At 44.8% G+C, this 26,489-nt stretch overlaps 1 protein-coding gene across 2 annotated transcripts in view; it reads right to left on the reverse strand.

The window, feature by feature from the left end:
• The window catches only part of tango6 (transport and golgi organization 6 homolog (Drosophila)), a 209,881-nt gene that overhangs the window by 84,171 nt on the left and 99,221 nt on the right, over positions 1-26,489 (reverse strand). For both annotated transcript variants that reach the window (XM_068048952.1, XM_068048951.1), the window contains 4 exons: positions 25,516-25,628; positions 8,571-8,747; positions 4,801-4,927; positions 3,568-3,729 (listed from right to left, as the gene is read on the reverse strand). In XM_068048952.1, coding sequence (XP_067905053.1) covers positions 3,568-3,729; positions 4,801-4,927; positions 8,571-8,747; positions 25,516-25,628 — 579 coding nt within the window. The remainder of the gene's footprint in view (positions 1-3,567; positions 3,730-4,800; positions 4,928-8,570; positions 8,748-25,515; positions 25,629-26,489) is intronic.

Below are 26,489 nucleotides of genomic sequence, written 5' to 3' on the forward strand. Positions count from 1 at the left end.
ACCTCAGAATACTAGGAATGCTCAACTGGCCCCAATAGAGTGCTTGGTGATGCCCTTTAGTCTCGTCAATGCCCGCCATTGCTTTAAGTTTCAGGAGAAATGACAACACTCTGGGGTCAGAACTCACTGAATGCTGTGCGTGCATTAATACGTTCAGTGGAGAAATTACTTCATCCTTTTGAACGAATGTGGCACTCTAAATGACCGAGCGAGGAACCGGCACTGCATGACCCAAGTGCTCTTTATAGTGAGTCACTTCAGTGAACATTTTGTATCTCTCGCCCATGGTGTTAACCGAGAAATGGGGCACTGATGGGACCAACATCCTCACCCCCGGAGAGCACTGTACCCAATGCCAGTACCTGCTCTCCCAGATAGCACTGTATCCAGTGCCAGTCGCCTGCTCTCCCAGAGTGCACTGTACCCAATGCCAGTACCTGTTCTCCCAGATAGCACTGTATTAGAATTAGAATATTACAGCGCAGTACAGGCCCTTCGGCCCTCGATGTTGCGCCGATCATCTGACCTACACTATTCCATTTACATCCATATGTCTATCCAATGACCACTTAAATGCCCTTAAAGTTGGCGAGTCTACTACTGTTGCAGGCAGGGCGTTCCACGCCCCTACTACTCTCTGCGTAAAGAAACTACCTCTGACATCTGTCCTATATCTTTCACCCCTCAACTTAAAGCTATGTCCCCTCGTGTTTGCCATCCTCATCCGAGGAAAATGACTCTCACTATCCACCCTATCTAACCCTCTGATTATCTTGTATGTCTCTATTAAGTCACCTCTCCTCCTCCTTCTCTCTAACGAAAACAACCCCAAGTCCCTCAGCCTTTCCTCGTAAGACCTTCCTTCCATACCAGGCAACATCCTAGTAAATCTCCTCTGCACCCTTTCCAAAGCTTCCACATCCTTCCTATAATGCGGTGACCAGAACTGCACGCAATACTCCAGGTGCGGCCTCACCAGAGTTTTGTACAGCTGCATCATGACCCCGTGGCTCTGAAACTCGATCCCCCTACTAATAAAGGCTAACACACCATATGCCTTCTTAACAGCCCTATTAACCTGGGTAGCAACTTTCAGGGATTTATGTACCTGGATACCAAGATCTCTCTGCTCATCTACACTACCAAGAATCTTCCCATTAGCCCAGTACTCTGCATTGCTGTTACTCCTTCCAAAGTGAATCACCTCACACTTCTCCGCATTAAACTCCATTTGCCATCTCTCAGCCCAGCTCTGCAGCCTATCTATGTCCCTCTGTACCCTACAACACCCTTCGACACTATCCACAACTCCACCGACCTTCGTGTCATCCGCAAATTTACTAACCCACCCTTCTACACCCTCATCCAGGTCGTTTATAAAAATGACAAACAGCAGTGGCCCCAAAACAGAACCTTGCGGTACACCACTAGTAACTAAACTCCAGGATGAACATTTGCCATCAACCACCACCCTCTGTCTTCTTTCAGCTAGCCAATTTCTGATCCAAAGCTCTAAATCACCTTCAACCCCATACTTGCGTATTTTCTGCAATAGCCTACCGTGGGGAACCTTATCAAACGCTTTACTGAAATCCATATACACCACATCCACGGCTTTACCCTCATCCACCTGTTTGGTCACCTTCTCGAAAAACTCAATAAGGTTTGTGAGGCACGACCTACCTATCACAAAACCGTGCTGACTATCGCAAATGAACTTATTCTTTTCAAGATGATTATAAATCCTGTCTCTTATAACCTTTTCCAACATTTTACCCACAACCGAAGTAAGGCTCACAGGTCTATAATTACCAGGGCTGTCTCTACTCCCCTTCTTGAACAAGGGGACAACATTTGCTATCCTCCAGTCCTCCGGCACTACTCCTGTCGACCATGACGACTTAAAGATCAACAACAACGGCTCTGCAATCTCCTCCCTGGCTTCCCAGAGAATCCTAGGATAAATCCCATCTGGCCCAGGGGACTTATCTATTTTCACTCTTTCCAAAATTGCTAACACCTCCTCCTTGTGAATCTCAATCCCATCTAGCCTAGTAGGCTGTATCTCAGTAATCTCCTCGGCAACATTTTCTTTCTCTACTGTAAATACTGACGAAAAATATTCATTTAACGCTTCCCCTATCTCCTCTGATTCCGCACACAACTTCCCACTACTATCCTTGATTGGCCCTGTTCTAACTCTTATCATTCGTTTATTCCTGATATACCTATAGAAAGCCTTAGGGTTTTCTTTGATCCTATCCGCCAATGACTTCTCGTGTCCTCTCCTTGCTCTTCTTAGCCCTCCCTTTAGATCCTTCCTGGCTAGCTTGTAACTCTCAAGCGCCCTAACTGAGCCTTCACGTCTCATCCTAACATAAGCCGCCCTCTTCCTCTTGACAAGCGCTTCAACTTCTTGAGTAAACCACGGCTCCCTTGCTCGACAACTTCCTCCCTGCCTGACAGGTACATACTTATCAAGGACACGCATTAGCTGCTCCTTGAATAAGCTCCACATTTCGTTTGTGCCCATCCCCTGCAGTTTCCTTCCCCATCCTACACATCCTAAATCTTGCCTAATCGCGTCATAATTTCCTTTCCCCCAGCTATAATTCTTGCCCTGCGGTATATACCTGTCCCTGCCCATCGCTAAGGTAAACCTAACCGAATTGTGATCACTATCGCCAAAGTGCTCACCTACATCTAAATCGAACACCTGGCCGGGTTCATTACCCAGTACCAAATCCAATGTGGCATCGCCCCTGGTTGGCCTGTCCACATACTGTGTCAGAAAACCCTCCTGCACACACTGGACAAAAACAGACCCATCTAAAGTACTCGAACTATAGTATTTCCAGTCAATATTTGGAAAGTTAAAGTCCCCCATAACCACTACCCTGTTACTCTCGCTCCTGTCGAGAATCATCTTCGCTATCCTTTCCTCTACATCTCTGGAACTATTCGGAGGTCTATAGAAAACTCCCAACAGGGTGACCTCTCCTCTCCTGTTTCTAACCTCGGCCCATACTACCTCAGTAGACGAGTCCTCAAACGTCCTTTCTGCCGCTGTAATACTTTCCTTGATTAACAATGCCACACCCCCCCCTCTTTTACCCTCTTCTCTGTTCTTTCTGAAACATCTAAATCCCGGAACCTGCAACATCCATTCCTGCCCCTGCTCTACCCATGTCTCCGAAATGGCCACAACATCAGGATCCCAGGTACCAACCCATGCTGCAAGCTCACCCACCTTATTCCGGATGCTCCTGGCGTTGAAGTAGACACACTTTAAACCAAGTTCTTCTTGCTTGCCAGTGCCCTCTTGCGTCCCTGTAACCTTATCCCCTACCTCACTACTCTCAACAGCCTGTACACTGGCACTGCAATTTAGGTTCCCATTCCCCTGCTGATTTAGTTTAAACCCCCCCGAAGAGCACTAACAAATCTCCCCCCCAGGATATTGGTACCTAGTGCCAGTACCGTTACCCGCTCCCCCAAAGTGTTCTGTATTGAGTTCCTGGGCTGCAGGGTTTCGACATACAGGAACTGACAGATTGTGGAACTCACGTGAGCAGTATTGCTGAGGACAAAGTGACCGAATCTCTCGCATAAGATGGCGACAAGTTGCAAGGTGACCAGCTGCTGCTCCTGCTGCTCGAACTCAGGCAGACCATCAGCGTGGCTCAGTGCAGGCCTGCCATCCGTCTCCCCCGCTAAGCATGTCAGACCCTGAAGAGAGCAGACACACACATGCATTACCTCTCACTGAATCTGTACCGTCAGACCACACTGCCCAATAACATTCACACAAACTACACCTTTCCAAAGCTCAGCACTTTATATCGTTCTTTGCCCCATCATTACACGAGCAGCCATTACTGCTGAACGCCACTGTGGTTCCTCATCCAACTGCAGGGTCATTGCCGCTATCAGTGGTGATCTTTTATCAGCCAATGAGGAGCGCCTGTAGGACAGATGTAGTTCCAGCAAGTTCCTGCATCCTTGTCCTTTGCCACTGTCTCAATGCTGATGGCTCCATTTGCTGGGTCCTCGCATCCCCTCTCACAACAGTGCTAATCAAGCCTCCTTGTAAAGATCACAGCATACCCTGTGGTGTGGGTGGCCAAGATTCCAGGATGGGTGCACTGCAGCATCATGATTCCAGGATCACTGATTTCATTTTGGTTCAATAAATTTCTGAAGAACTGCATGAAACGTCTCAACCTAGGAGAGGACTCACGCAGCCCGCAGCACTAGGATTTCAGCTAACCCAATAACCTGCTCCAATGGGGCTCAGCATCTGTGAGCGAGTAGCTGGACCACATTGACTACGACAAACCCAGGTTCTGTGTCGTTTGCTGATCTTAGCCAGCATCCACATAAGGGGCTATAATCGGCCTAATCATTCCTCGACTAAGGAGTGAAGGAAGTTAGCTGGTGTTCAGTGATCTCTGCAGGTGTAGATGTTAGGTGATAGGATCAGACTGTCAGCACAAATGGCCATTTGGGTGAAGCAAGAGTCAATGCCTTCAGCAAATATTGACATGAAACAGCTTGACCCAAAGATCAAATTAGCCTGTAAACTCTCGTATTGCAAGATTTGGCTGCATTTTGTATCCAGAGCAGCCTCCTTGCTTCTCTGCTGATCTCCATTCTCAGGGTCCAGTTTGTTCTTTTTGGAGCAGGAAGCAGCGCCAGAGGAGGCTTAGCTCCCCTTCTTGCCTGGACCCCATCCCGTCCCCCACCTAACAGGCAGCGAGGAGCTGTCTTGAAGCAGTGTGCCACCAACGTCCTGCTTACCTTCAAACACTCGATGAAGAAATCTCCAGCAAGGCTGCTCTCCTGCAGGTTGCTCAGTAAATGTGCCAGGCACTCGGTCAGCCACTGCTCCGAGGACATTTTCTCGTACAAAGCCTCATCTTCGTCACTGATTAATGCAAACACACAGTCTCAGAGTATCCCCAGGCAGGGTAAGGGTGTGGGAAGGTAAAGCTGGGTTTCATCAGTGTATACATGGAAGTTGACTGCATATTTTTGTGTTGCCGAGGGGGTAGTATTAATCTGCTAATTGTGCATCAATTGTTTAATTATATGCAGGTGGAGGGTGTTAATTGTGGTCTCACATGAGTACTTATAAGCAGACACTTACTGAAACTGGTGGAGGTTTGAGTGAGGAGCTACATGTTTGTAAATCCTTTTACTCTGTACAATAAATATGAAACTGAGTACAGATAGGCTCCAGCATTATCCTCCCATAACTTTCTGGAGTTTAACAGGTGGCACATAGATGAGAAATATGAGAGGGCCAAGGATAGGCCTTTGGGGGGGACACCAGAGGTAACGGAGTGGGAGCGAGAAAAGAAGCCATTGCAAGTGATTCCATGGTTCCGAATGGATAGATAAGAGTGAAACCAGACGAAGGCAGTTCCACCCAGCTGGACAAGAGAGAGGCAATGGAGGTGAATTGTCAAAGGCTGTAGACAGGTTTATCAGGATGAGGAGAGATAGTTTAACATGGTCACAGTTATATAAGATGACATTTGTGACTTTGAGTAGAAATGTTTGTGCCGTGGCAGGGATGGAAACCTGATTTAGGGGATTCAAACATGGAGTTGCAAGAGAGATGGGCACAGATTTGGGAGGCAACAACACGGAGAGGAAAGGAAGATTGGAGATGGAGCAGTAGTTTGCAATGTGGGATCAAGGGTATTTTTTTTTGAGGAGGGGAAAGGGACAGTACCTGGGGAGAAGAAACCGTTAACAATAGCAGCTAACGTGGGGGCCAGGAAGTGAAACTGAGTGGTCAACAGTTAATGGAAATGCGGTTAAGGAAGCAGAAGGTGGGTTGAATGGACAGATGGGCTTGGAAAGGTCATGAGAGGAGATAAGAGAGAAACTAGAGAAAAAACATGTTCAGGGTTAGGATAGAGGGCCGGGACAGGTTTGACTCAGTGGGCAAGGGGAAGAGGAGGAATCAACAGAGAAAGCTGAACCACTGGCCTAGAGTCATAGAGTTATACAGCACAGAAACAGGCCCTTCGGCCCATGGTGTCCGTGCCGGCTATCAAGCACCTATTATAATCCCATTTTCCAGCACTTGGCCCATAGCCTTGTATGCTATGGTATTTCAAGTGCTCATCTAAATACTTCTTAAATGTTGCCTCTACCACCTCTTCAGGCAGTGTGTTCCAGATTCCAACCACCCTCTGGGTAAAATTTTTTTTTCTTCAAATCCTCTCTAAACCTCCTGCCCCTTCCCTTAAATCTATGCCCCCTGGTTATTGACACCTCCGCTAAGGGAAAAAGTTTCTTCCCATCTCCCCATTCTATGCCCCTCATAATTTTGTATACCTCTATCAGGTCTCCCCTCAGCCTTCTCTGCTTTAAGGAAAACAACCCTAACCTTTTCAGTCTCTCTTCATAGCTGAAGTGCTCCAGCCCAGGCAACATCCTGGTGAATCTCCTCTGCACCCTCTCCAGTGCAATCACATCCTTCCTATAGTGTGGTGCCCACAACTGTACACATTACTCCAGCTGTGGCCTAACTAGCATTTTATACAGCTCAACAAAGAAGTCCATGAGCTCCTTGCACTTTTGTTGGGAGTTGAAGGTGGAGTATCGGTTCTGCCTCTGTGAAGTGCCATAGAATGGTTTACCACAGAACATTACAGCGCAGTACAGGCCCTTCGGCCCTCGATGTTGCGCCGACCTGTGAAACCATCTGACCTAAACTATTCCATTTTCATCCATATGTCTATCCAATGACCACTTAAATGCCCTTAAAGTTGGCGAGTCTACTACTGTTGCAGGCAGGGCGTTCCACGCCCCTACTACTCTCTGAGTAAAGAAACTACCTCTGACATCTGTCCTATATTTATCACCCCTCAACTTAAAGCTATGTCCCCTCGTGTTTGCCATCACCATCCGAGGAAAAAGACTCTCACTATCCACCCTATCTAACCCTCTGATTATCTTATATGTCTCTATTAAGTCACCTCTCCTCCTCCTTCTCTCCAATGAAAACAACCTCAAGTCCCTCAGCCTTTCCTCGTAAGACCTTCCCTCCATACCAGGCAACATCCTAGTAAATCTCCTCTGCACCCTTTCCAAAGCTTCCACATCCTTCCTATAATGCGGTGACCAGAACTGCACACAATACTCCAGGTGCGGCCGCACCAGAGTTTTGTACAGCTGCAGCATGACCTCGTGGCTCCGAAACTCGATCCCCCTACTAATAAAAGCTAACACACCATATGCCTTCTTAACAGCCCTATTAACCTGGGTGGCAACTTTCAGGGATTTATGCACCTGGACACCAAGATCTCTCTGTTCATCTACACTACCAAGAATCTTCCCATTAGCCCAGTACTCTGCATTCCTGTTACTCCTTCCAAAGTGAATCACCTCACACTTTTCCGCATTAAACTCCATTTGCCATCTCTCAGCCCAGCTCTGCAGCCTATCTATGTCCCTCTGTAACCTACAACATCCTTCAGCACTATCCACAATCCACCGACCTTCGTGTCATCCACAAATTTACTAACCCACCCTTCTGCACCCTCATCCAGGTAATTTATAAAAATGACAAACAGCAGTGGCCCCAAAACAGATCCTTGCGGTACACCACTAGTAACTAAACTCCAGGATGAACATTTGCCATCAACCACCACCCTCTGTCTTCTTTCAGCTAGCCAATTTCTGATCAAAGCACTAAATCACCTTCAATCCCATACTTCCGTATTTTCTGCAATAGCCTACCGTGGGGAACCTTATCAAACGCCTTACTGAAATCCATATACACCACATCCACGGCTTTACCCTCACCCACCTGTTTGGTCACCCTCAATAAGGTTTGTGAGGCACGACCTACCCTTCACAAAACCGTGCTGACTATCGCTAATGAACTTATTCTTTTCAAGATGATTATAAATCCTATTTCTTATAACCTTTTCCAACTTTTTACACACAACCGAAGTAAGGCTCACAGGTCTATAATTACCAGGGCTGTCTCTACTCCCCTTCTTGAACAAGGGGACAACATTTGCTATCCTCCAGTCTTCCGGCACTATTCCTGTCGACAATGACGACAAAGATCAAGGACAAAGGCTCTGCAATCTCCTCCCTGGCTTCCCAGAGAATCCTCGGATAAATCCCATCTGGCCCAGGGGACTTATCTATTTTCACACTTTCCAAAATTGCTAACACCTCCTCCTTGTGAATCTCAATCCCATCTAGCCTAGTAGTCTGTATCTCAGTATTTTCCTCGACAACATTTTCTTTCTCTACTGTAAATACTGACGAAAAATATTCATTTAACGCTTCCCCTATCTCCTCTGACTCCACACACAACTTCCCACTACTATCCTTGATTGGCCCTAATCTAACTCTAGTCATTCTTTTATTCCTGATATACCTATAGAAAGCCTTAGGATTTTCCTTGATCCTATCCGCCAATGACTTCTCGTGTCCTCTCTTCGCTCTCCCTTTCGATCCTATGTTAAATGTGCTGCAAAAATGCCAGTTGTTGATTTTATCGGTGTTACGATTCATCATTCACAGAACTCTCCTACCTCACTGCCGCCTTCACACTGAGTTTTACGCCTCCCTCACTGCCTGCTGTGAAGTGGTACAGCGGGTGTGGAACAGGAATCGATCGTGCCAGGCCTGCAAACTCCTTCAATACCAACATAGCTACTGGTGGCTCTGATTTCTGCAGGAACCACAAAAGAATCTCCTGGCAAGCAGAGCTGTAGAAAAAAAAAACTATTAAAGAACAGCAACTGAGCATCAATCTTCATACAAAAAAAAAATCACATAGAACACTTGTTGCACTTCACAAGAGGCAGAGAATGGAAGGAGACACAAGGGGATTATGTGAGAGAGCAGCAGCACGAGCATAACTAAGATATTAGGATTCAAGGAATCTTTTCCAATTCAGGTTGAGTGGATGGTGGGGAGGTTGGCAGGGCTGAAGCCAGAATGACAAAGGCTCAAAGAAACAACTTGCAACCAGTAACTACAACAACAAACTGAGTGCCACCCAGAAGAGGAGACAGTGGTGTCGTGGGAATGTTACTGGAGTCATAGAGTCATAGAGAGATACAGCACTGAAACAAGCCCTTCGGCCCACCGAGTCTGTGCCGACCAACAACCACCCATTTATACCAATCCTACATTAATCCCATATTCCCTACCACATCCCGACCGTCCCTCAATTCTCCTACCACCTACCTATACTAGGGGCAATTTACAATGGCCAATTTACCTATCAACCTGCAAGTCTTTGGCTGTGGGAGGAAACCGGAGCACCCGGCGGAAACCCACGCAGACACAGGGAGAACTTGCAAGCTCCACACAGGCAGTACCCAGAACCGAACCTGGGTCGCTGGAGCTGTGAAGCTGCGGTGCTAACCACAGCGCCACTGTGTCGCCCCATGGAGTAGTCATCCAGAGGTTTAGGCTAACGCCCTGGGGACATGGGTTCAAATCCCACCATGGCAGCTAGTGAAATTTAAATTCATTTCAGAAATTCAATTAATTAATTAAAAAATTTGGAATTGAAAGCTAGTCTCAATAACAGTGCCATGAAACTAATAAAATAAAAACAAGAAATGCTGGAAATACTCAGCAGGTCTGGCAGCATCTGTGGAGAGAGAAGCAGAGTTAACTGATGATTAGTTTCAGTTCTGATGAAGGGTCACTGACCTGAAACATTAACTCGGTTTCTCTCGCCACAGATGCTGCCAGACCTGCTGAGTATTGGCAGTATTTTGTGTTTTGAACTTTGGTTCACCAATGAAAGTCAGTTATAGGGCTTCAAGAGGGATCAGGAGACTACCCACACTAGTTTCCAGCAGTGACAGTGAGTGCCCTCACGGGTGAGCGTGTACACACACACACAGTTTCCTTATGTGTGTGTGTACCCTTGTTGGTGCTGTGATACAATGCACACCCTGCCCCGCTCACTGATGTGAATGGCTCAGTGGTCTGAAGCCAGCTGAGGGCCATTTAGTGGAGCTAGAGGCGTGTGAATTTCAGAAATTGCAGTGGATCAAGAAATCATCAGCACTCCCCTTAACACCACTAACCATCAATGCCAAAACCATAACTGCAGATCTGATGCTAACAGTTCCAATGCAGAGGGGTGCTTGCAAATACTAATATACAATCAAGGAACCTCAGCCCAAAGAAAAACAGTGAGAATTCAGCAGGAACAGTTATTAGCATTCAGCAGCTTCAATAACATGCTACTGGAAAACAGCTTGTATTTATATAGCCCCTTTCACCTTCTCAGGAGGTTCCAATCTTTATTTTTTGAAAAATGCAGTTCATTGTTATGTAGGTTAACATGGCTGCCAATTTTCACAGCATGATCCCACAAACAGCAGCAAGGTAAATAAGTAGTTAATCTCTTTAATTTATTCTTGGGGTGCTGAGGACACTGGTAAGCCAATACATACTGCCCATTCCCACTGCCAGACTGGGTAAGTGCTCCAGGTTTTTTTTCCCTCAAGGACATTAATGAGCCCTCTTGGGTTTTTAGAACAATCCATCATGATCATTTTTTTTTCCTGGTGCCAGTCCACAACTTTATTGAACTTAATTTCACAAGTTGCCATCAGAAACTGAGTTGCCAGTAAAGCCTGGCTCGGGTATAAAATTAAAACCCCGACCTGACAACAGCCAACCCCAACTTGACCCGGGCCCGAGTCCTTTCATTTTTTAAATGCCCGACCCGAAAATAACATATTATTGAAACAGAAAAAAATCGTAGATTAAAATGAAAATGATACGAAACAAAACAGTCCAGTCCAGTCTGACCCGACCTGAGCCCAAATGCTGGACGCAGAGTACAGACCCAACCTGAGCCTGACCCATGTAGTCGAGTTCGGGTCTGGTAGCGAGACTTTAGTTGCCAGTTCAATGCTGTAACCTTAAGGTTATAATACTTTGGGGTGTTAGATAACAGATAACTACTGGTGAGGATACTAGGAGGCCTCTTCTTTGAATAGTGTCATGGGAGCAGTTACGTCCAGCTGAAGTGGAGGGGCTAAAAGGTGCACCTCACAATGCAGCACTGCCTCAGTAATACACTGAACTGTCAGCCTAGATTAAGCACTGAAGAGCAGAAATGGGTCTTGAACCCACAATTTCCTGACCCGAGGCGAGTTACCAACTGACATTCATCTGCATGGGAATTAGGGAATTAGCAGTTGGAGCAAAGGGATTCAGCATAATGAAGCCCAAGTTGTGACCTGCGTGGGTTGTTCTGGGATTTGTGTAGCAGTCTCTCAACCAGGCCAATGTGACACAGAACATCGATAGGAAAATTCAAAATGATTACAACCACAAAATACTATCCCAACAGGCAAAAGAGAGTGTGGGCGAGCTCAAGGACAGGAACCTGCTCAGAGGTATAAATCAACCTGACATTGGTTCATCAATGTTCCAAGCTGACTCCACCTTATCTACAACTCAACTTCATCCCACCACAAGACCTCAGAAATTAATCTTAAACACACTCATATCGTCTCCTCCCTATTCAAAGCATATGACCAGGATACATCTCTCCTAATCTTTATTAATGACTTGGATGAAGGCACCGAGTTTAGGGTAGCCAAATTTGCTGATGATACAGAGATAGGTAGGAAAGTTAGTTGTGAGGAAGACAAAAGAATCTGCAAAGAGATATATAGATAGGTTAAGCGAGTGGGCAAAAATTTGGCAGATGGAGTATAATGTGGGAAAATGTGAAGTTGTTCACTTTGGCAGGAAGAACAGAAAAGGAGTATATTATTTAAATGGATAGAGACCACAGAATGCTGCAGTACAGAGGGATCGAAAAATTAATTGGATTGAAAGTTGATAAATCCCCTGGACCAGATGAGCTACATCCCAGAGTATTGAAGGAGGTGGCTATAGAGATAGTGGATGCATTGGTGGTTATCTTTCAAAATTCTATAGATTCTGAAGGGTTCCTGCAGACTGGAAAGTAGCAAATGTAGCCCCACTATTTAAGAAGGGAGTGAAAGAGAAAACGGAGAACTACAGACCTGTTAGTCTGACGTCAGCAGTAGGGAAAATGTTAGAATCTATTATAAAGGATGAGATAACTGGACAATTGAAAAATAATGATATGATTGGGCAGAACCAACATGGATTTGTGAAAGGGAAATCATATTTGCCAAACCTGTTGGAGTTTTTTTGAGGATGTTACTTGTAGCATTGATAAAGGAGAACCAGTGGATGTGGTGTATTTGGATTTTCAGAAGGCTTTTAATAAGGTCCCACACAGGAGGTTTGTAAACAAAATTAGAGCACATGGGATTGGGGGTCATATACTGCAATGGATTAAGAATTGGTTAACAGACAAAAAACAGAGAGTGAGAATACATGGGTCACTCTCAGGATGGCAGGCTGTTACTAGTGGGGCACCGCAAGGATCAGTGCTTGGGCCACAGCTGTTTACAATCTATATAAACGATTTGGATATGGGGACCAATTGTAATATTTCCAAATTTGCAGATGATACAAAACTAGGAGGGAATAGAAGTTGTGAGGTGGATGCAAGGAGGCTTCAAGGGGATTTGGATAGGCTAAGTGAATGGGCAAGAACATGGCAGATGGAATATAATGTGAAGACAGAGGGTAGCAGTGGAAGGGTGCTTTTCTGAATGGAGGGATGTGACTAGTGGTGTTCCGCAGGGATCAGTGCTGGGACCTTTGCTCTTTGTAGTATATATAAATGATTTGGAGGAAAATGTAGCTGGTCTGATTAGTAAGTTTGCGGACGACACAAAGGTTTGGAGTTGCGGATAATGATGAGGATTGTCAGAGGATACAGCAGGATATAGATCTGTTGGAGACTTAGGCGGAGAAATGGCAGATGGAGTTTAATCCGGACAAATGTGAGGTAATGCATTTTGGAAGGTCTAATGCAGGTGGGAAGTATCCAGTAAATGGCAGAACCCTTAGGAGTATTGACAGGCAGAGAGATCTGGGCGTACAGGTCCACAGGTCACTGAAAGTGGCAACGCAGGTGGATAAGGTAGTCAAGAAGGCATATGGCATGCTTGCCTTCATCAGTCGGGGCATAGAGTATAAAAATTGGCAAGTCATGCTGCAGCTGTACAGAACTTTAGTTAGGCCACACTTAGAATATTGCATGCAATTCTGGTCGCCACACTACCAGAAGGACGTGGAGGCTTTGGAGAGGGTACAGAAGAGGTTTACCAGGATGTTGCCTGGTCTGGAGGGCATTAGCTATGAGGAGAGGTTGGATAAACTTGGATTGTTTTCACTGGAACGACGGAGGTGGAGGGGCGACATGATAGAGGTTTACAAAGTTATAAGCGGCATGGACAGAGTGGATAGTCAGAAGCATTTTCCCAGGGTGGAAGAGTCAGTTACTAGGGGAGATAGGTTTAAGGTGAGAGGGGCAAAGTTTTGAGGGGATGTGCGAGGCAAGTTCTTTACACAGAGGGTGGTGAGTGCCTGGAACTTGCTGCCAGGGGAGGTGATGGAAGCAGGTATGATAGCGACGTTTAAGAGGCATCTTGACAAATACATGAATAGGATGGGAATAGAGGGACCCCGGAAATGCAGAAGGTTTTAGTTTAGGCAGGCATCAAGATTGGTGCAGGCTTGGAGGGCCGAATGGCCGGTTCCTGCTGTACTGTTCTTTGAATAAGTGTGAAGTAATCCACTTTGGTAGAAAAAAACAGTAAGGCAGAGTACTTCTTAAATGGTGAGAGGTTGGGAAGTGTTAATGTCCAAAGAGACCTGGATGTCCTTGTTCATGAGTCACTAAAAGCTAGTATGCAGGTGCAGCAAACAATTAAGGCGGCAAATGGTATGTTGGCGTTCACTGCAAGGCGATTTGAGTACAGGAGTAAAGATATCTTGCTGCAATTGTATAAATCCCTGATGAGACCACACCTGGAGTATTGTGTACCTTTTTGGTCTCATTATCTAAGGAAAAATATACTTGCCATAGAGGGAGTGCAATGCAGACTATTCCCTGGGATGGCAGGATTGTCTTATGAGGAGAGATTGCAGAAACTGGGCCTGTACTCTCTCGAGTTTCGAAGAATGAGATGTTAATTGTGAGATTATAATGGAGGTGAAGGGAGTTAATTGGGGTTTTAGTTGAGCACTTAAAAGTAGACACTCACTGGAACTGGAAGAGGGTTTTGAATGAGGAGCTATATGTTTGTAATCCTTTACTCTGCACAATAAATGTGAAACCGTGTAAATATAGGTTCCAGCATTATCCTCCCATAACAAGTTTTCTGGAGTTTAACATGGTGGCAGAGGATAGTTGTCTAAAGCTGAAGGTTGGAAAATAGGAATTTTTTTTGGACAGACAACTAAAGTCACAAGGGCCATTGTGAAAAATATAGCAGAAAGCAAGTGCAAATCGTCAGGGCATGATTACCCTCCAGTGATTTTGAAGTCTGAACAGTGGAATAATGAAATGGATATGTGGACACGGGTTACATTTCTACCAAAAAGGAAACAAGGTATGGCCATGGTGTTGTCACTTCCTACCAGAAGTAAAATCAGAAGTAGTGTTTTCTGAACTGGATGCTCGTTAGTATAATACTGAAGAAGTGTTGGATTTCTGTTATGATTTTTGGATGAAATTTACTAGAAAGACGACCCATTGAATGCGTATGAGGCATGGTCAGACTTTGATAGATTTCAGAAAACAGATGGTTATTCAATGGAGGAATATATCATGGACTTTAACAAACTGCATTTAAAAGATAGAGGAAATTCAATTTGGAGATCCCTGGTTCAGTGCCAGCTTTTAACTTGTTAGATTGTGGCAATATGGACAGGTTCCTGGTTCTAACTGGGGTTTGGTTCTTGGACAAAGACTCCCTGTTGGACCAAATATCCGCGGCCTTAAAAAAATTCCTGGGGAAACAGTCAATTCCTGCCGTCCTGATAAAACAAGCGAGGCACTCTGCGGTGACACAAAGAATGGAGAACTCAATGTTTACAAGATTTAGAAATAATCCAGATACTGGAAGCAGGTCTCAGTACAATGGAAGAGTTAAAGACAAGAGGAATGAGGATGAAATCACCTTTAGCAGGTCTGAATATTACAGTGGAAGATAGAATTGGAACAGCAATCAAAGGCGAATGAATCCCAGGAAAGCCCAAGGAACAGTTAATAGCACTTCAGATGTGACTCCAAGAATTATTATGCAATGAACTGCCCTAAGTGAAGGGGCAGAGTCTTCGAAGTAACACATAACGCAGAAAGATCTGAGGCAGAAGAGGAAGATACTGATGGATCTGAACGAATTGTACTAGTCACAAGGAGTATTAGTCCTGTGATGAATGTGTTGGTTGTGGATTTGTTCAACTGTGCTATACTGGATAGTGCTGGTATGTCGACAGTATGTGGAACCAATTGGTTACTGTGTTATCTGGATTCACTCAGTAGGATCGACGCAAGGTTAAGGAGTATAAAAGTACTACCAGCTTTAGGTTTGATGATGACAACACATTGAAGTCACTGAAGAGAGTAGTAATCCCATGTAAAATAGCTGGGGTAAACCACTTTATCAGTACTGATGTAGTCTCCAGTGAGATACCTTTACTCTTGAGTAACCCTTCGATGAAAAAGGCACAGATGAAACTTGATATGGAGCATGATAAGGCAATTGTTTTTGGGAAGCCAGTGAATTTGCAATTTATCCAGTCAGGTCATTATTGTATCCTCTTAACAAAACCCGATATTTCTAGTCAGAGTGTTAGAGAAGTATTGATGGCATCAGGTGTTATGACGCAGAGATAAAAAGCAAATTCTCAAACTTACACAGACATTTTGCTCACCCTTGTCAGAGATTTAAAACCCTACGAAAGATGCAGGTGTGATTGATGGAGAGTATATAAGATTAATAGAAGAGATTAGTGAAAAGTGAGATTTGTTAGAAGTATCAGAGGACACCATCACGTCCTATTGTCAGCCTTCCATTGACACAAGGTAGTTGCCATCGATTTAAAGGTATGGGACATAAACAAGAATATTTTCATTCTACATTTTATAGATCTAGCAATTAGATTTAGTATTTCTACAATAATAGTAAGGACAAAACAGTGATTATAGACAAAATTAAGGAGAAATGGATAGGGACTGGGCTTGGGGCACCAGCTAAGTTTCTGACTGATAATGGAGGGCAATTTGCCAATGACGAGTTCAGGGATATGTGTGAAAACATGAACATTATGGTTATGAATACTTCAGCTGAAAGTCCTTTCAACAATGGGCTTTGTGAAAGGAATTACGCAGTGGTTGATATGTCACGTAAAATCTTGGCTGACCAGCCAAACTGCAAGTTGACAACTGCCCTGGGCGGTTCATGTGAAGAATTCACTTCAGGTAGTTGCAGGATGTAGTTCCTATGGTCTATGGGCAGAATCCCAAATTGCCTTCTGTACTGTGTGACAGTCCTCCTGCTCGAGAAGGAACTACAATTAGTTCCATTCTTTTCTACACATTTGAATGCTTTACATACAGGGAGATGGGCTTTCATCAAGGCTGAGGTCTGAGAAAACTTGTGGAGCTCTGAGGCATCGTATAAGGCCATCTGAGGTGGAATTTAGTTCAGGAGATTTGGTCTATTATAAAAGAGAGGACCATAGGGAATGGAAGGGCCCTGGTAAGGTAATCGGTCAGGATGGTAAGACAGTAGTTATCAAGCATAGAAATCAAACTGTTAAGGTTCATTCTTCACGATTATTCGGGGTTGATTACAAACTCTCAGAATCTGAGCAGCTGATCGAGGGAGAAGAGGCACCTTGTACCTCGAATACTCATTGTTTTGTGATGAAGGTCCTGAGGCACAGGTAGATCAAGAGTTGGATAGTAATGTAACCGATCATGATGCTCAGGACAGAGCTATCACATCCAAAGGCCAATTGTCTCGAGTAGGTACTCGGGTGACAGATATTTCAGAGGGGTCTGATAAATGGAGGGATGCGACAATTGTGGGGCATGCAGGAAAATCTACAGGCAAGTTTAAATATTGGTTAAATGTTCAAGATAATGGCCAAGAAGCCAGAGACATGGACTGGCAGAATGGGGTGAAAAAGTGGAAGGTATGAAAGCGCAGTGCAAGTTTTGATAGTGGGTCAGGAAGTGACTCTAGCGTAAGGAAGCAATTACGTACTGGAGAAAGAACTTCCGATTAAAATGCAAGGGAGATCTTCTAGCAGTAGTTCCAAAAGACATCAAAGGGCTAATAGAGGCTGTAGTACGAACAGATTCCACAATGAAATGAAGGCTGGAGGGCAGTCTCGGAATAGAATTTAAAGAAACATTTAACGAAGTACAGAGCGAGTATATACCCGAGAGGAAAAATCTCCACTTCACAGAAAAAACAGCCATGGACAACTAAAGAGATTAGGGATAGCATAAAACAAAAAGAAACGGCTTACAAAAATGCAAAACGCAACACAGATCCGGCCGAATGGGATCGATACAAAGACCAGCAAAGGGTCACAAAGCAACTTATAAGAGCTACTAAAAGAGATTATGAAAGGAAACTTGCAAGGGACATCAAAATCAATAAAAGATTTTATAGTTACATAAAGGGAAAGTGGATGGTCAAGAGCAATGTAGGCCCACTAAAAGCTGAAAATGGAGATATTGTCATTGAGAATGGGGAAATGGCAGACATGTTGAACAATTACTTTGCCTCAGTATTTACAGTTGAAAAGGAGGATAACTTGCCGGAAGTCCCGAAAATATTAATAGCCAATAGGGGACAGGGACTTAATACAATTAATGTAAGTAAAACACCAGTAACAAGGAAATTAATGGAACTAAAGAGTGAGAAATCCCCAGGACCTGACGGTTTTCGTCCGAGGGTGTTAAAGGAAGTAGGGGAGCACATTGTAGATGCCCTAACTATAGTCTTTCGAGTTCCCTAGATTCAGGAGTGGTCCCTCTGGATTGGAAAGTTGCACGTCACCCCACTTTTCAAGAAGGGTGAAAGGGGGAACCAAGGAAATTACAGACCAGTTAGCCTGACATCTGTGGTGGGGAAGTTACTGGAGTCTACAATCAAGGATAGGGTGACTGAACACCTCGGAAAACTTCAGTTAATCAAGGACAGTCAGCATGGATTCATGACGGGAAGGTCATGCTTGACAAATCTCATTGAATTTTTTGAAGAGGTGACTAAGGTGACAGGGGAGTGTCTATGGATGTTATTTATATGGAATTCCAGAAGTCATTTGATAAAGTCCCACATAAGAGACTGTTAACTAAGGTAGAAGCCCATGGAGTTGAGGGAAAATTATTGACATGGTAAGGAAGTTGGTTGAGTGGTAGGCGACAGAGAGTGGGGATAATGGGTAAGTACTCCGATTGGCAGGACGTAACTAGTGGTGTCCCGCAGGGATCTGTGTTGGGGCCTCAATTATTCACATTATTCATTATCAACTTGGATGATGGGATAGTAAGTCATATATTCAAATTTGCTGATAATACAAAGTTAGGCAGCATTGTAGACAGTCTAGATGATAGCATAAAATTGCAAAGAGATATTGACAGACTAGGTGAGTGGGCAAAACTGTGGCAGATGTATTTCAATGCGGGCAAGTGTGAGGTTATCCATTTTGGACCAAAAAAGGGTACAGCAGGGTACTTTCTATATGGGAAGAGGTTAAGTAGAGTGGATGTCCAAAGAGACTTGGGGATTCAGGTGCATAGACCTTTAAAATGCCACGAGCAAGTGCAGAAAATAATCAAAAAGGCTAATGGAATGCTAGCCTTTATATCTAGAGGATTGCAGTATAAAGATACAGAGGTTATTTTTTTATTTTTATTTAGAGATGCAGCACTGAAACAGGCCCTTCAGCCCACCGAGTCTGTGCCGATCAACAACCACCCATTTATACTAATCCTACATTAACCCTGTATTCCCTACCACATCCTCACCATTCTCCTACCACCTACCTACACTAGGGGCAATTTACAATGGCCAATTTACCTATCAACCTGCAAGTCTTTGGCTGTGGGAGGAAACCGGAGCACCCGGAGGAAACCCACAGGGAGAACTTGCAAACTCCGCACAGGCAGTACCCAGAACTGAACTCGGATCGCTGGAGCTGTGAGGCTGCAGTGCTAACCACTGTGCTGTTATGCTGCAGCTGTACAAAACCCTGGTTAGACCCCATTTGGAGTACTGTGAGCAGTTCTGGGCACCACACCTTAGGAAGGATATATTGGCCTTGGAGGGAGTGCAACGTAGGTTTACAAGAATGATACCTGGACTACAGGGGTTAAGTTACGAGGAGAGATTACACAAATTTGGCCTGTTTTCGCTAGAATTTAGAAGGTTAAGGGTGATCTGATTGAAGTCTTCAAGATATTAACAGGAAAAGACAGGCTAGATAAAGATAAACTATTTCCACTGGTTGGAGATTCTAAAACTAGGGGGCATAGTCTAAAAATTAGGACCAGTCCGTTCAGGAGAGATGTTAGGAAGCACTTCTTCACACAAAGGGTGGTAGAGGTTTGGAACTCTCTCCAACAAACAGCAGTTGTAGCTAGAACAGTTGTTAATTTTAAATCTGAGATAGATAGATTTTTGTTAAGCAAAGATATTAAGGGATATGGGCCAAAGGCAAGTATATGGAGTTAGGCTGCGGATCAGCCATGATCTCATTGAATGGCGGGACAGGCTCGAGGGGCTGAATGGCCTACTCCTGTTCCTATGTTCCTAACTAGAAGCAGAAGTCCTCATGATCATGAAGTTTTAGTGGCTGCCAATAAACTTAAGGATAAACTAATAAGAGAAGCAAAACAGAAAGAATTCGAGAGTTGGAGAGAGTTTGCAGTCTATTCTGAGGTTCCAGACAGAGGACAGCCGGCCTGGTCACATAGATGGAATTGTGCTGAAAAAGTCCTTCCCGATGGAACTTATAAGGCTAAAGCGAGGTTATTTGCGAGGGGTTTTGAAGAGTGACTGGGTGATACTGATGTTAGAATGGACTCTCCTACAGCTGGAAAAGTAATCTTGAAAATCGTTTTCGCTCTTTTGGCCACATATTCATGTAGATCCATTGACATAAAAGTTGCATTTCTGCAAGGTGATACACTTCTCTCTGAAAAGTATCATCATTGTTTTCAGAGTATAAGTTCAAGGGACTCTCAGCGCTGCTTGTCTGCAGTGAGGGCTGCTGGAGGGCACAGAGTATTAAGAAGGGAGTTTGGTTTTTGACGGAGTTCGGTAAGGAGGGGAACATAAATCAAGAACATTTACAGTGGGAGTTTGGTGTGTGATGGAGGGGCTCCTTTCTTTCTTCTACCTTTTTTCAGCCTCCAGTAGCTGCCTCTCTCTTCGGTACAGGGGAAGAAGTTGATTAGTGAGTAATTGGGAAGTTATTTTACTTCTCATTGTCACATGTTTTTAAAGTTATGTTATGGCAGGTCAGCTTAGCCAAGTGGAATGTACGTCCTGCGGTATGTGGGAAGTCATGGATGCACCATGTATCCGAGACAAACACATCTGCAGGAAGTGTCACCGGCTGCAGAATCTTGAGCTCCGGGTTTCAGAACTCGAGCGGCGGCTGGAGTCACTGTTCTGCATCCGCAAGGCAGAGGACTACATGGATAGCACGTTTAGGAGGTGGTTACACTGTAGGTTACGAACATGCAGGCAGAGGGGGATTGGGTGACTGCCAGGCAGTCTAAGAGAACCAGGCAGCGAATGCAGGAGTCCTGAGTCTATCCTGCTTGCTAATCGGTTTTCCATTTTGGTTACTGGTGAGGGCGATAGTTCCTCGGGGGAGTGCATCCAGAGTAAAGTCTGTGGCAACATGGGTGACACAGCTGCACAGGAAGGGAGGAAGAAGAGTGGAAAAAGAGTGGAAGAGCAATAGTGACAGGGGATCAGACAGGCGTTTCTGCGGCAGTAAACGTGACTCCAGGATGGTGTGTTGCCTCCCTGGTGCCAGGGTCAATTATGTCACTGAGTGACTGCAAGACATCCTTCTGGGGGACAGTGAACAGCCAGAGGTCTTGGTCCACACTGGGTACCAATGACATAGGTAGGAAGGAAATTAAAAAACAGGACCTCCAAAGCAGTAATCTCAGGATTATTCCCAGCGCCACTCCTAGTGAACATAGGAATAGGAGGATTGATCGATTGAATACGTGGCTGGAGAATTGATGTAGGAGGGAGGACACCAGATTTCTGAGGCATTGGGACCTATTTCTGGGGCAGGTGGGACCTGTACAAGATGGACTGGCTATACCTTAACAGGACCAGAACCAAAATTCTTGCAGGAAGACTTGCTAGTGTTTTTGGGGAGGGTTTAAACTAGCTTGTCGGGGGGATGGGAACCTGAGGGGTAGCTCAAATTGGAAGGAAGTAAAGCTGGTAACAGGAAGTAGAAGAGTAGCAAGTGACATTAGAAGGCAGGCAAAACAAAGGTGAGCATCAACTAGGCTTAGAATGAATAATGTCATCCAACATGCTTAAGGGTACTCTACCTGAATGCACGCAGCATTTGCAAAAAGGTAGATGATTTAAAGGCCCAAATAGAGGTAATTGGGTATGATCTAATTGTCATAACGAAAACGTGGCTACAGGGTGACCAAGACTGGGAACTGAATATTCAAGGATATTCGACTTTTAGAAAGGCTAGGCAAAAAGGAAAAGGTGGTGGTGTTGTGCTGACAATAAGGGATGGGATCAGTACATTCGTAAGGGAAGATGTCAGATCGGAAGAACATAATGTGGAATCTGTTTGGGTGGAGCTAAGAAACAGCAAGGGGCAGCAAACATTGGTAGGAGTTGTTTATAAGCTACCAAACAGTAGTGGTAGTCTGGGGCATGGTATTAATCAGGGGATTAGAGAAGCATGTGGCATGGGTAGTACAGTAATCATGGGTGACCTCAATCTACATATAGACTGGGTAAACCTAATAAGCCCTAATGCTGCACAGGATGAGTTTCTGGATTGTGTTAGGGATCGTTTTCTAGAGCAGTATGTTGAGGAACCGACCAGAGAACAGGCTAATTTAGATCTATTTTAGATCTAGCTTTATGGAATGAGAAAGGGCTAATTAACCTCGTAAAAGAACCTTTAGGGATGAGTGACCATAATATGATAGAATTTTACATTATGTTTGAAAGTGAGGTATTTCAATCTAAAGCCAGGGGTGTTAAATTTGAACAAAGGAAATTATGAAGGTATGAGGGGCAAAGTGGCCTAGGTGGATTGGGAAAATACATTAAAAGGTATGACAGTACATAGGCAATGGATAGTCTTTAAAGAAGTATTACATAGTTTACAGCTAGTATCCACTCCTTCAAGGCACAAAACCCCCAAAAGTAAAGGAAGTCAACCGCGGATAACAAAGGAAGCTAAGGATTGTAGAAGATTAAAAGAAAAGGCCTTTAAAGTTGCCAGAAATAGGAGCAAACCTGAGGATTGGGAGGATTTTAGAATACAGGAAAGGAGGACCAAGAAATTGATAGAGAGGGAGAACAGAGTATGAATGTAAGCTAGCAAAAAATATAAAAATGGACTGTAAAAGCTTCTACAAGTACGTAAAAAGGAAACGTTTGGCTAAGACAAAAGTGGGTCCATTACAGGCAGAGGCAGGAGAATTTATAATGGGGAATAGAGAAATGGCAGAGAAACTAAATGATTACTTTGTCACTGTCTTCACTGAGGAAACTACAAGAAATCTCCCAGAATTAGAGATCCAAGGGATTAGGGAGAATGAGGAATTGAAGGAAATTAGTATTAGTAAGAATTAATGGGGCTGAAGGTTGATATACTCCAAGACCTGATATTCTCCATCCCAGAGTGTTGAAAGAGGTAGCTATAGAGATAGTGAATGCATTGGTGATAATCTTCCAAAATCCTATGGATTCTGGAACGGTTTCTGAAGATTGGAAGATATGATGGCGACGTTTAAGAGACATCTTGACAAATACATGAATAGGAAGGGAATAGAGGGATACGGGCCCCGGAAGTGCAGAAGGTGTTAGTTTAGGCAGACATCAAGATCGGCGCAGGCTTGGAGGGCCGAATGGCCTGTTCCTGTGCTGTACTGGTCTTTGTTCTTTGTTCTCTGCCACACTGGCAGTTCCCTGGTGTGGCTCTCCAGTTCAAGAAGCACAGAAGGGTGCATCTGGCACAAGACTGAACCAAATCAAATGCAATCATGTTTCACTCTCCTCTTCCAAAACTACTCACCCCACCAGGATCATTCTGGAGATCGAGGATAACCCCAGTGTCTTTTCTGCACTGCTGGACACCCGCTCCCTGGCCTCCTCTATGCCTCACCCCCAATAAGAATAAGAACTCGGCCCCTTGAGCCTGCTCCACCATTCAATAAAATCATGGCTGATCTGATAGTGGCCTTAACTCCACTTTCCTGTCTGCTCCCCCAGAACACGAGACTCACCTATTCATCAAAAATCTGCATAACTCAGCCTTGAAAATACAAGTGTGAGCTGCTCATGGACGTCTTTTTCACCAACACCAAGACCCATTCAGCCGCCTCTGACCTCATTGTCTTGACAGCAAGCCAAACCTCCCTCAATGATGCCCAATATCTAACTGAATGGCAGGAATAGGCTCATTCGGACTGAGTGGCCTGCTCATGGTCTTAAAAAGGAGCTCTGTACATTTACACAGTAAATAGAGTCATAGAGTCAGACAGCATAGAAACAGGCTCTTCGGCCCATCGTGTCCATACCGACCATAATGCCTATCTATACAATCCCACCTGCCTGCATTAATTCCATATCCCTCTATGCCTTGCTCATTCAAGTACCTGTCCAGATGCCTCTTAAATGTCGCTACTGTTCCTGCCTCCACCACCTCCTCAGGCAGCTCATTCCAGGTACCCACTATTCTTTGTGTGAAAAATTTACCCCTTTCATCCCCTTTAAACCTCCTCCCTCTCACCTTAAATCTATGCCCTCTAGTTTTAGTCACCCCTACCATGGGAAACAGGCCAGCTATCTACCATATCTATGCCTCTCATAATTTTATATACCTCTATCATGTCCCCTCTCAGCCTCCTTCGCTCCAGGGAAAACAGACCCAGCCTATCCAATCTCTCTTTATAACTCAAGCCCTCCAAATCAGGCAACATCCTTGTGAATCTTTTCTGCACCCTCTCTAGCTTAATCACATCTTTCCTGTAGTGCGGTGACCAGAACTGCACACAGTACTCCAAATGCGGCCTAACCAACGTTACGTACAACTGAAACATGACGTCCCAACTCTTGTACCCAATGCCTCGGCCGATGAAGGCAAGCATGCCATATGCCTTCTTCACCACCCTGTCTACCTGTGTTGCCACTTTCAGGGAACTATGTACTTGCACCCCAAGGTCTGTCTGCTCAACAACACTCCCCAGGGCCCTGCCATTCACTGTATATGTCCTGCCCTGGTTTAACTTCCCAAAATGCATCACTTCGCACTTGTCTGCATTAAATTCCATTTGCCACTCCCTTGCCCACTTTCCCAGTTGATCTATATCCTGTTGTAGCCTTAGACAACCTTCTTCACTGTCCACTATACCACCAATTTTGGTGTCATCTACAAACTTACTAATCATGCCCCCTACATTCTCATCCAAGTCATTAATATATATGACAAACAACAGAGGGCCCAGCACCGATCCCTGCAGCATACCACTGGTCACCGGCCTCCAATCTGAAAAACAACCCCTCCACTACCACCCTCTGCCTCCTATCACCAAACCAATTTTGTATCCAATTGGCTAGCTCACCCGGGATCCCATGTGTTCGAACCTTCTGGACCAGCCTACCATGCAGGACCTTGTCAAAGACCTTGCTAAAGTCCACGTAGATAACGTCCACCGCCCTGCCCTCGTCAATCCTCATGGTCACCTCCTCAAAAAAACTCAATCAAATTCGGGAGACATGATTTCCCACACACAAAGCCATGCTGACTATCCCTAATCAGACCTTGCTTTTCCAAATGCATATAAATCCTGTCTCTCAGAATCCCTTCCAATAACTTTCCCACCACTGATGTAAGGCTCACCGGCCTGTAGTTCCCTGGCTTATCCCTGCTGCCCTTCTTAAATAAAGGCACAACATTAGCTATCCTCCAGTCTTCTGGTACCTCACCCGTGGCTAACGATGATACAAAAATTTCTGCCAGGGCCCCAGCAATCTCCTCCCTTGCTTCCCATAGCACCCTTCTATACTGTTAAAGAACATCTCATCAACTCAAAATCTATGCTCCACTTACCCACAACCCTATGTTTGAATTGCTCTAATCAGGTTTCTGTCCTGCAACAGCAGAGAAACAGCCCCAAAGTCACCAATGACATCCTTTATAATTGCGACCTTTGTGCACTCTCCTTCCTCAGGCCCCTCTGGGCCTGTTTGCCATTGGCAGAGTTGACCACACCAGTGCTAGCAGAAATTTAGCATTTCTAATGAACTGATTGCAAAACAGATAGTGGACAGTTTGAGAATAAATACAAACCGCAAATGCGACACTCCTCGTTTCGTGAAACAGTAAAGACTAAAGATTGCCGGAATTACTATCTTCAGAGACTCTAACAACCTGGAGCTTGGATCATTCCCAACCACACAGACCTAGAAGGGAAAGAGCAGAAACACAAGGTGATAATTCTGTAATTTAACAACTTGCATTTATATACTGCCTTCAACATAATAAAATGTCCCAAAACACTTGTTAGGAGACAGCGACGAGTGACTCGCTGGGTCCTTCGGAGGATGCCAAGAGAGGCACAGAGAGAAGCTGTAGGATAATTTATGAGGGAGTCAAATCAGGAAACGTGGCAGCAGAGTAGGAAAGATGATGCTTACTGGGGGATAGGGGTTTGTGAAGATAAAGTACCCAAAGGAGAAGAAATGAAAGGAGACATGATGTCGGGAAGGATAAAGAGATAAGACGAGAAAAGGAGATAAAATAATGGACTCTAGTCCGGAGCGGCAGCCAAAACACACACACACACAAATGGGCACTTGGTAACTAAGCTACCTAGGTTACGGTCAGTGAGCAGATGATATCCAGGTGCTGAGATAGGTGAGATAGATGACAGCAGAGGATTGAGATGTGAATTTCACTTGGAGTTGAGGGGAACGATCCAGTTGTCATGGTCCACGTAGGTACCAACGACATAGTTAGGACTAGGCAAAAAGGTTCTGCTGAGGGACTATGAGCAGCTCGGGGCTAAATTAAAAAGCGGAACCACAAAGATAATAATCTCCGGATTACTACCTGAGCCACGTGCAAATTGGCATCGGGTAAATAAGATTAGAGGGGTAAATGTGTGGCTCACAAATGGTGTGGGAGAAATGGGTTCCGATTCATGGGACACTGGCACCAGTACTGGGGAAAAGAAGAGAGCTGTTCCGTTGGGATGGGCTTCACTTGAACCATGCTGGGACCAGTGTCCTGGCGAATCATATAACTAGGGTTGTAGATAAGGC

This window comes from Heterodontus francisci, chromosome 17 (genome assembly GCF_036365525.1).
Source record: "Heterodontus francisci isolate sHetFra1 chromosome 17, sHetFra1.hap1, whole genome shotgun sequence".
In the NCBI taxonomy this organism is placed as follows: domain Eukaryota; kingdom Metazoa; phylum Chordata; class Chondrichthyes; order Heterodontiformes; family Heterodontidae; genus Heterodontus; species Heterodontus francisci.